At 45.2% G+C, this 10,901-nt stretch overlaps 2 protein-coding genes across 3 annotated transcripts in view; one reads left to right on the forward strand and one right to left on the reverse strand.

Moving 5' to 3' along the window:
• LOC101590770 (HLA class II histocompatibility antigen, DP beta 1 chain-like) overlaps positions 1-6,925 on the reverse strand; it is a 12,679-nt gene extending 5,754 nt beyond the window's left edge. Inside the window, exons 1-2 of the mRNA XM_023721081.1 lie at positions 6,768-6,925; positions 2,694-2,957 (exon numbers count right to left, since the gene is read on the reverse strand). Coding sequence (XP_023576849.1) covers positions 2,694-2,957; positions 6,768-6,864 — 361 coding nt within the window. The 5' untranslated portion in view covers positions 6,865-6,925. The remainder of the gene's footprint in view (positions 1-2,693; positions 2,958-6,767) is intronic.
• A 3,061-nt stretch (positions 6,926-9,986) lies between these two features.
• The window catches only part of LOC101590904 (HLA class II histocompatibility antigen, DP alpha 1 chain), a 7,680-nt gene continuing 6,765 nt past the window's right edge, over positions 9,987-10,901 (forward strand). The window contains exon 1 of one of the 2 annotated variants that reach the window (XM_023721084.1): positions 9,987-10,177. In XM_023721084.1, the coding sequence (XP_023576852.1) occupies positions 10,078-10,177 (100 nt within the window). In that variant the 5' untranslated portion in view covers positions 9,987-10,077. The remainder of the gene's footprint in view (positions 10,178-10,901) is intronic. The other variant, XM_004624256.2, reaches the window with a different exon arrangement.

Below are 10,901 nucleotides of genomic sequence, written 5' to 3' on the forward strand. Positions count from 1 at the left end.
ACTGGATCTCAAACTGATGAAAGTGATTTAGGATAAACTCACTGCCAACATCATCAAACAGAAAAAAACAGAAAGTTTTTCTCTAAAATAAAAATCATGACAAGGATGTCCACTATTGTGACTCTTTTCACTGTAGTACTTGAAACTTTATCCAGAAGAATCAGGCAAGAAAAAGAAATAAAAGGGGCATACACAGGACAGGAGGAACTTAAATGTCCCCATTCCACGAGTCAGTGGTTGGCACCCTTCTGGCTTCATCTCCTTAGATGACCACGTCCCATCCAGGCCCTGCTCCCTCCAGCTGTCCTGTCCTGTCCACAGGGAAATCCACGGTGCCTCTGTTGGACTACTGTCTCTCCAAGGGTGTGTCTTTTCAGAAGGTACTCAATGGTGCTGTCTCCTTATTTATAGATGATGCAGTCCTGTATGTGAAAGACCTTCAAACTGCACCTAAAGTTTTCTATAACTAATCAACAAACTCAGCAAAGTATAGAACACAAAATAAATACACAAAAAACCAATAGAGTTTTGTTTACAAGTAATGAACTCATTAAGAAAGAAATTAGGTAAGCTTATTCATGGTAGCTTGAAAAATTAAATATATATGAACTAATATAGCCAAAAAGATAAAAGACCTCTAACTTAAAACTACTCAGAAAAGGAGATGAAAGATCAGCCTAAAAATGTAAAGCCATCTCTTGTTCCTGGATAGGCAGAGCCAGTGATGTCAAAATGGCCATATCAAAAATGACATCTGGATTTAATGCAATCTCAATCAAACCAACGTCATTTTTCACGGAACTAAAAAAAAAAAAAATCCTAAATATTACATGAAATCAAGAGAGACCCAGAATAGCCAAAGCAGTCCTGGGCAACAAGAGCAAAGCCTGAATTTCAAGTTATATTACAAAGCCACAGCCACAAAAACAGTGTGATACAGGCCCCAAAATAGAACGTGGGTCAGTGGAACAGAAGAGAGGTTGCAGGAACATCCCAAGCACGTCCAGCCATCTGATTTTTTACAAAGAAGCCCAAAACATATACAGTAGACAACATGGTCTCTTTAGCAAATGGCGGTGGGAGAGCTGGGCAGCCACACACAGAATGAATTTAGATCTGTATCTTTCTGTCCGTATTAAGATAAAATCAAAATGGATCAAAGACCTAGCTATTAAAATAGAATCCCTGACTCTACTAGCAGACAAAATGGTTTAAACTCTTGAGGACATAAATATAGACAAGAACTTTCTGTACAGCATCCCAGTACCACAAGAAATAGCACCAAGTATATAGTAGTATATAAAATTAAAATCACTCTTGAACAACAAAGGAGACAGTCACTAAGTGAAGAGACAAACTATAGAAAGGGAAAAACATTTGCAAGCTACTCTTGAGATGACTAAAACCCAGAAGAGATTAAAAAAATAAAAATTAAGAAAATTAGTCTCAATGAATGAAAGATCCCCCAGAAATGGGTAGTGGAAGTCAGCAGGCACTTCTCAGAAGCGTGAGGCACCAGGGTACACAAGAAGATGTTCAGCAGCTCTGGCCATTAGAGAAATGCCAATCAAAACACCTCTAACTTGTCCTCTTCCTCCAGAAAGAAAGGCTATCATCAAGAACTCAAGAAGCGACAAGTACTGGAGAGGTCTCGTTGTTAGTGGGAATATAAACTGGTACAACTGCTATGTAGATCAGTAGGCAGACTTCCTCAAAAAAATGAAAAAGAAATTTTACTTGACCCAGCCATACATCTCGTGTCTTCCAAAACAGGATTAAAGACACATAGTTACAGTGGTACCCGAGCATCCGCTGCAACAGCAGCACAGCTCACGATATCTCAGTCTTGGAAATGGGTCTGCACATGCATTAAGGAATGAATGCATAAAGAAAATCTATGCAGTGGAGTGCTACTTGGCCATGAAGAATACACGGTGTAATTGGTGGAAAACTGGACGCACCTTGAGTTCACGTTAGGTGAAACAGATGAGATCCAGAAAGTTAAGTGGTACAGTTTCTTTTATATGGAAAACCTCATGTATAAACAATTTTAAAAGCAAAATAAAAAGATAAGTGTTAGGGCGGTAGACCTGCGGATGGGAAGGTGACGTGGGGGGCGGGGAGCGAAGGAGAAACGAGGATCAAGGCGTGGCACGTGTACCAACTCCTCATAATGACTGTACTCACCAGGCATCAGAAAAGAATACCAAGAAAAACAAGTTTTAAAAAATGAAAAGGAAGGAAGGAAGACAAGGAAAGAAAGAAAGAAAGAAAGAAAGAAAGAAAGAAAGAAAGAAAGAAAGACAGACAGACAGACAGACAGACTATAACACGTCGGAGACACACACTCCGACCCACGGCTGCCAGGCCCAGCAGTGGCTGCGTCTTATTTCCTGCTTTCGGAAGCGTTTTCACCTAACTGCTTCAAGCAACTTCCTAAACTCCGGTCACCTCACGCAGTGACGGGAGTCGCAGAGGGGCCCACGGGGACGCCGGCAGTGACCGTCGGGCGCAGGACCGGCTCCTTCCCGACCCACCTCGACCCTGATCCCGACCCGACCCGACGGCCCCGCGTCCAGGCCGCACCCGCCCTTCTCTCTCCCCGCGCTCTCGGGGTCCCCCGGGGGCTCCTCCGTCCCCGCCCCCGCCCCCGCCCTGGGGTCGCGCTGTCCCCGCCCCCCGCCCCCGCCCACCTCTGCGCTTCAGGGTGAAGCCTTCGTCCAGCTCGTAGTTGTGTCTGCACATGGTGTCCGCCACGGCGCGCTTCTGCTCCAGGGCGTCCGGCTGGCTGTTCCAGTTCTCGGCGTCCGGCCGCCCCAGCTCGGTCACGGCGCGGAACTCGCCCACGTCGCTGTCGAAGCGCACGAACTCCTCGCGGTTGTAGACGTGTCTCTCCACGTAGCGCTGCGTCCCGTTGCGCGCGTAGCATTCCTGGCGCGCCTGGTACAGGTAATTCTCTGCGGGGAGCAGGCGCGGCGCTGAGCAGGTGCCACCTCGCCACCTCCCGCCCGCCGGCCCAACCCCGCGCCCGGATGCGCAGGGGAGCGCGGCGCCCCGACCGGCCCCCCACCTTCGGCTGTCAGCTCTGCGCGGACCCCGGACTCAGCGGGAGCCCCGACCCAGCGGCCGGGTCAGTCGCGGGGCCAAGTGTGCCCCGGGGCCCGGGACCTCGGTTCAGAACCGGTAGACGCTAATCTACAAGGCCGCCGCTGTTGCACGCTAATCTTCCCACTCCCGCAGTCTGTGATCTCAGCTAGGTCAGGAAACCTTTATAGGCCTCATTTTCCGCTTTCCCGACCCGAGAGGAGACTGTGATTCTAGCTCGCTGCTGAGGGCTGACTCAGAGACGTTTGGAAGGGGCGGGCAGCGGGAGAGCCAGAGACGTGGCAGGCAGGTCCCAGGGGGCGCAGGGCCCCACAGGGGCGCATTTCTCAGGTAGGAGGTGAGGCAGGGGTGCAGGAGCTGGGAGGGGAGCGTGGGCCGGGCTCTCAGTCTGGTCCCTGTCAGAGGCTGCCATTGGGAAATTTGGCTTAGATGTCACTTCCTCCAAGAAGCCCTCCCTGATTTTCTTCTCTTTCCCACAGCGAAGTGAGCTCTCTTCTGTGTCACTGTCTTGGATACACCCCAGGTTACCCTTGCCTGGCACGCAGGAAGTGTAAAAGTAAATTACCAGATGCCCGTCACATGTGGATGGAATAGTTGAAAAAGATGTGGTACTTTTATATAATGGAGTATTACTCAGCTATAAAGAATGATAAACTCGAAGCCTTAATATTTAAGTGGATGCCACTTGAAGATATAAGTGAAATAAACCAGACCCACATGTGTAAATATTGCATTGTCTGCCTAGTATAAGAACTCAAAAGAGGAATTACATATAGAAACTTACAACACAAATAAAAGGAAAGCGAGGACTTGAGGACTGGACAATGAGGAGTGGGCAAGGAGAAAAGCTGAGAAACATGACGGGGCAAAGCCGTGCATTTGTACCCACGAGATGGCTGGGGCAGTGATGCTGGGGGACATCAGCAGGTTTTTGAGACTAGCGGGTGGCTGGTGAGACTCTCACCCTAACTGTATATGCTGGTGCCCGTGAGCCCGGCGGCTGCGCTGAGGATGTGTAATAGAGGGGTCACGCTTGGAGTGCCTGCCATCCAGGTCTTCTAAATATGTACTTCTTGTCATGAGACACCATTTATTGCCATAATGTCTCTCAAGTAAAAGTCTTTTTTTAAAAAAGGGTAATAAATGGGAAAAAAAGACACAAGAATAAGAAAAAGAAATGTCATAGGTCTATCCTGTTACAATTCTGTATATGGTTAGATTTCTAAATTTCTTTATAAAATATGTAAATGCTTATTTCTATTTTTATAAAATTATTTTTCCTTAAAAAATAAATTACCTAAAACTTTCTTAAAGTTTCTTAGCATAGAGGGATTTCAGGTCTAAAAATGTTATATCTTCACTTTTCAAAGAAATACTTTATTTCAGAAACTGGACTGTACCCTATTTGATGCAAATCGCCACAAGTAGGGACTTACCGGGATGGACTCCCTTGCGCCACATCTGGAGCTGCTGATGCTGGCATTTCTTTATACAGAAGCCTTTCCCACCCCCCTCCCAGGGCCCTGCCAGAGTGCCTGCAGGTACAGGTCCAGACCTACGCAGGAGCTAGGGGCTCTGCTTGGCTGAGTCTCTTTGGGTCTGCTCTGCCTCGGTCACCCCCCGCGAATTCCGGTGGTGTGGTTGTTTGCACATCTCACTCATCTTCTGCACATTAACCTCTCAAGGCAGATGCCTGCTGTCGCTGTATATACAACATCCACCTGGTCTTAGTAAAATTTTATTAGTAAGTGAGTGAAGCAACAGGTGGAGTGCCCAGGCCGTAAGACAGAGCTCTAAATAAGTTTACTAAGTAGTTTTCAAACACAGCAATCTCCACTACTTCACTGAAGAGGTTATCAGAAGTTTCAGTGCCAGACCCAATCTGTCACGCAGCTTCTGACACCACCTTAAGGGCACAAGTGCTCGGGCTGCAAAGCTGGCTTTCCCTGGGATGCTCACCTGGTCACCAGCCCAGTTCATCCCAGTGATTTTCTGGGGGGCTACAAATGACAAACGAGTAAGCTCACAAAGACTCAAATGCACAATAAACTTCGCAAGAGCCTGGGTGAAGTGACAGTGTCAGGAAGTGGGGGCCTGATCCACTGGGTACAGGCGTGTAATGAGGGGCCCTCAGCCCTGGAAAGCGAATCTTTAAAGTCTACCAGAGCCAAACGCCTATCATCCCTACCAGTCTGCTTCCTTGAAGCCCACCTGCTACGCCACCTCTTGCTCAGTAGGGAGGTTTGATCAATGTTTTCTTCCCTCAGTGTTAGGCAAAGACGAAGGCTCTCTTTTGTGCCTTTGCTCTTCTGCCCTGTTTGAGGTCAGGCATCTGTGTGGACCTAGAGGAGCAGGAGGAGGGTTGTAACCTGCCTGGCCACTCTGCCTGCCTTGCTCCGTGGCTCTGACAGTTCTTACTGAACATTTGTTCGGGGCAGTTGCTCTGAGAACCAGGCCTCAGGCTCCTCTCATCTACACATCCTCATCCCATTTCACCTCCAGGAGTTCCTTGATCATTCCCACTGCCATTATCTCAGCCTAATTCCTGTTATGGGGTGATGGTGCTGTCTCCTCTCCCCCCTGGCCTTCATCCAGTGTCCTCCACACACCTCCAGGCCTTGCCCTAGCTGCCTCCCCCTCCAAGTCCCAGGATATCAAAGGCAGAGTTCTCGCTGAGCTGTGCTGCTCCCTGGGGCTCAGTGACCTCTGTAACCCACAAAGGCAGGTGTTTCCTGCCCTCCCAGCAGGTGGAGCTGAGGGAGCGCAGAGGCCCTGGGGTTAGAGGAGCTGGACCAGGAGGTTGAAATACAGCTGGCCCAGGAAAATGAAGGCTGAAATGAGGACAGTGTATGCTAGGTGTGTCCTAGAAGGGGTGCGGAGGTCTAAAAGAAGAAGGATCTATAACAGAAGGGGGAAGTAGAAAACTAAAACACTCTCTCCTGTGATGTTGTGTATAGGGTGCATCCAGAGAGAAGAATGCCAGACACTAGAAGCCACAGAACTGCTCCAAGTACAGAAAAGAAGTGGGAGGCGGAGGTCCTTCCCTTAGTCGCCCCTCCCCAGGCTGCCTGGCTATCTGTAACGAATGCTTTCCACAGACCTCCACTTCCTCATCTCATTCATCCCGTGAGTCTTAATTCACGTGGATTCTCTGACCAGGATTGGGAAAGCTGAAATAACCACCTCCAGTAAGAACCTACGAGGGGAGGAATGCAGCCTGTCTCCTTGCCTCAGTCTTGCCATCCCTCTCCAAGGGGCCGAGGCACCTCCTCTGTCCTGGGGGGTCACACTCTCTCCAGCACTGAGCTCCTCTGAAGAAAATGATGCAGATGTGAGGAATCTCACAAGACTGGCTTTGCTGGCCTTTCTGCCTGGAAACCTTGTCCCCCAGAGTCATTCTAGATCTCTTGGTCTGCTGTCAGAAGCAGGGATGCCACCCCCTTGACCCCTCTCCCCTACCCACCATAACTGTATCCCTGAGAGAAATGCTAGGTTGGCTGGATGGCATCAGGGACATTAGCCTGATTCTCCAGCTGGGAAGGAAGGGCATGGGACCGTGGCAGGAGCCCCTGTAGCATTTCTCAAAGTTCAGTCTCCTAATGAGAACAGCCTCTAGTTGTTCCCTGAGCCACATCTTCCCTGAGCAGGTGGTGTGCTCTTACCTGGAGTGGCCCTGCCGTGGACCGTGGGGTTGAGCAGCGCAAGCAGTGCCACAGTCAGAGCCACTGTCCACGGGGCCTCAGGGGCTTGCTGAGCCATCTTGGTAAGATGGAGAAAGTAGCTGTCAGGAAATGAAGAACTCACTGAATAAACTCCTGGGTGAAATATCACAGACAGCGAGCCCATGCAATCCCCTATGGCCCTGCTATTGGACAGTCTCTGAGAAAAGAACCAATGGGCAGGAAGCTTTCTATGAGTCATCATTCACCGGGCAGACAGTCAACATGAAAGGTCTTGCAATTTAGTGTACGATGTAGTCAAGATGATAGGGGTGATGTTTATTTTAACTATTTGGATACTCATGTGGCTTGAGGAGAGTGTGTGTTTTCTTTGCTCCAAAGCTGATCTCAGGTGCTCTGCTAGTCTATGGTGATTACCATTCTCCCATCACACCTCACGCAGGATGTGGGATGGAGCCAGTGTCATCTCAATGTCTAGAAAGTCACTTGTGCCATGGTTCATAGAGAGATAGATTAAAATGCCTACCTTTTCAGAACAAAATCAGTCCTTGAGTCTGCTTTGTCTCTGTTCAAAAGGATTTTTAGGATTAACATCATTCATATTTTTTTCCTTCAGATCTGTCAGTCTTGAAAGGCAGGGAATCCAGGTTCCCTGTACAGGACCACCATGGGGCTCATTAGGGCTCAGGGTAAAGACCATAAGAGTCTACATAAGCACAGGAGCTTGTGCAGCTGTACTGTCAAGTAAATCTGACTTGGAGGCCATTGTGTTCTCTGGACTCTAATCCTTTGTGTTCTGTGTGGGCCTGAGAGAGCCGATCTTTGCAGCACTGCTGGAGGCCGAATGTGACAAATAGATTGTCAGGTTCACGGAAAGCAGAATAAAACGCTAAAGGAAAAAATTGTCAGGGACCCTACCTTCTCCGAAACATCTTAGTCTATTGTGTTTGTTGTGAATATTTTTTAAAACTTTTAAAGAAAATTAACCTATACTTTACAAATTTATAAATATGATCCTATTGCACCAAAAGTTCTGATAAAGAATATGTTAAATTGGTAACATTTAGGGGGCCAGGGAGATGGCTCAGTAGAATAAGCACTTGCCTGGCAAACGCAAGGGCCTGAGTTCAATCCCCGGTTCCACCAAAAAAAAAAAATTAGTTTAAAAAAAATAAAACAAATTGGTAACATCTATCTGTATCTAATTACTATGTAAATAAAATGTAAGTAAAGTGCTAGTGTATAAACTGCAAGAGGAGACAATTGTGTAGCATAAGGTGTCCACCAAGAATGAGGAGTCTGTATAGAATTGTGGAGTAAAAGTTCAGCTTCAAGTGTTAATTGTCAATTATTTGTCCAATCTTGCATAACTATATCTGTTAATCTGAACAACAGATTTGACAATAAAAATACATAATATAACAACCATTGTTAATTTGTTGTTCTTATTTTCAAAATATGTATTGTTGTATGTTACCCTGTTTCTGTCTTTGTTTCTGCTATTTGTCCTTTTTTTAATTTTTTGGCAGAACCAGGGATTGAACTCAGGCCCCTACACTTGCCAGGCAAGCGCTTATTCTACTGAGCCATCAGTAGAATGGCTCCCTGGCCCCTTCTGCTATTTGTCTTTGCTTTTGTGTTTACTCTTCAAAATAAAATAAAGTTTTAAAAAATCTCAGTTTCTTCAATAAGAGTGGTTAGGTTGAACCTCTTCATTTATAAATGATTCGACAAATGCTTAACTCCTAATCTCTTAGGTAATTTCTCTTTAGAATAGACATTAATAATATAGATTTGACATGAATATTAAATAATACTTGAGAAGCAGCAATACATCTCTTTGCACTAATCTCTTAAGCAATCTTTTTTTTTTTTGGGGGGGGGGTACCAGGGACCAATTTTGGGACCTTGTGCTTGCCAGGCAGGCACTTATACCACTGAGCTATATCCTTGGCCCTTGCATTAATCTCATAATACTTAATTATCATTTACATAGAGAAAGGCTACCACAAAACAAAACGCTGAGGTAGTATATTTCATTATTACATTAAATATTAGATACTTTATAATTTTACTTATAAATAACAAATATTTCAAGATTAAAAACTAAAATAAGATTGGAAAAGTATGGTGAGTAAAATATAAAACAACACAATAAATATTACAGGTAATAAGAAAGCATTAGAGAAATCACTTTTTTTTTTTTTTTTTTTTTTTTTTTTGAGAAATCACTCTGAAAAACAACATCTGGGCTGGGGATGTGGCTCAGTGGTAGAGTATTCCCACTATGCCTGAGGCACTGACTTCAATCCCCAGCATCACAAAAACAGGCAAAGAAATACAAATTTAAAAATAGACATCCAAAAGTCTTCGCAGAAACATAAAAGCAAAATAAGGGACACATCGTTACTGTATTCAGTGTTGCACTGAGTATTATACAAGAATGAAATAAAATTAAAAGTAGTTTGGGTTGGGGGGATAGCTCAGTGGAATAAGTATTGAGTGTGATCCCTGGTATCACACACACAAAAAAAAAAATTAAAAAGAAAATGAGATTATTTCAATCATCTTACACATCAGGAAAAGTCCAATGAAAAGCGTGTATGTAGAAAACTATGTAAGTGTAGCTTATAACTAGTAAAAAAACTCACTAACAGAGGTGGCTAGAAATAGAAAAATATTTAAATATCAAACTCATTCAAGTTAATTAAGATCTCTGCAACTATTAAACTTCTACGTAAAAAATAGAAACATATCTCAGCGAAGTGGGTCTGAAAGATTATTTTTATTAGGTAGTGTATTTATTCCTAAACAGCATGAAATTTTTGTATCTTGATGAAATAACTTTAAAAATTAGTTAGAAAAATAATGAACCAAAAAAAAAATTCAAAGAGAAATGGAATACATAGGGTAGAAACGAGTGTCAGAAATGCAGGAAGACTAATCCTATCAAATCGAAGACTGTAGTATAAGACATTTGCTATCAGAAATCTGTATAGTTTATCTCTTCAGATCTCTTTCTCCAGCTCTGACATGAACTGGAGTTCCCCTGGCCATCCTGGCTTCTGAATACCCTCCCTTCTTCTCCTGAGCCCTTTCCAGGATTCTGTTTACCCAGCAACAGAGAGTGTCAGCTCTAGCTCTTCTCCGATTGGTCTGGCCCAGTCGTGCTGCTTCCTCTCCCCTCCTTTTGGCTGTTTGCTGCCCACAGCTTCAGAGTTCTTTCTGTCCCCATCCTCCTCAGTTCCTCGTCACTGTTGCGTGCTCACAGTCCACAGTTGTGCGCCTCAGCATGAGTCCTGAAGGGAGGATGTTCCAGACCAGAGCTGTGGTCCTGAGCAGCCTCTCCCTGGCTTTCCTGCTGGGTCTCCAAGGAGCTGGGGCCATCAAGGGTGAGTGTTGAGGATGGTGGGACAGGGTCTGGGTGAGCGGTGGGGCAGGCAGGCAAACGGCTGACTGCTTTAGGGGTTAGGGATTTTAAAGACTCTTTGATCTCTTTTGCCTTGTGTCCTTTTTCCTCACTGTATGAGAGTCACTTTTTTCCTTTTTACGCTAATGATCCTAATAGCAATAGCAGCCCCAATTTACTAGACAGCTTTTGAGTTTTTTTCATTTGTACCTCACAAGAACCTTCAAGGGAGGACATCAAATACTTCACTTTGAAGATGAAGAAAACTGAAGCTCAACAGGATTAATGCACTTTACAAAACTGCCCACCAAGTCAAAGGGCCAAGGTTAAGTCCAGGCCTAATAGTAGTGACCAAAATCTGTATTCCCCATACAGTGACTCTAACTCTTTAAGTGACTTCACAGTGGCCACCCATCCCTCGTATTTTCCTGAATCCCCAGCTTCGGCTTTGTGTGGCTGCTTTGGAGGGACAAGAGGTGTGGGCTCACTGGGTTGGAACCTAGACCCTCCCAGGCTCAGTAGAATAAGTGCTTCCCTGGCAAGCACAAGGGCCTGAGTTTAATCCCTGGTTCCGAAAAAAAAAATTAAAGAATTTGAAAGGTAACAATTATAATAGTGTTTTTTCACATTCATAACATAACTAAAGTAAAATGTATGAAAATAACAATACTATAAGTAAGTAGGGAAAATATAAAAGTGTCACAAAG

The sequence above is a fragment of the Octodon degus genome, unplaced genomic scaffold (genome assembly GCF_000260255.1).
Source record: "Octodon degus isolate 3935 unplaced genomic scaffold, OctDeg1.0 scaffold00005, whole genome shotgun sequence".
Lineage (NCBI taxonomy): Eukaryota > Metazoa > Chordata > Mammalia > Rodentia > Octodontidae > Octodon > Octodon degus.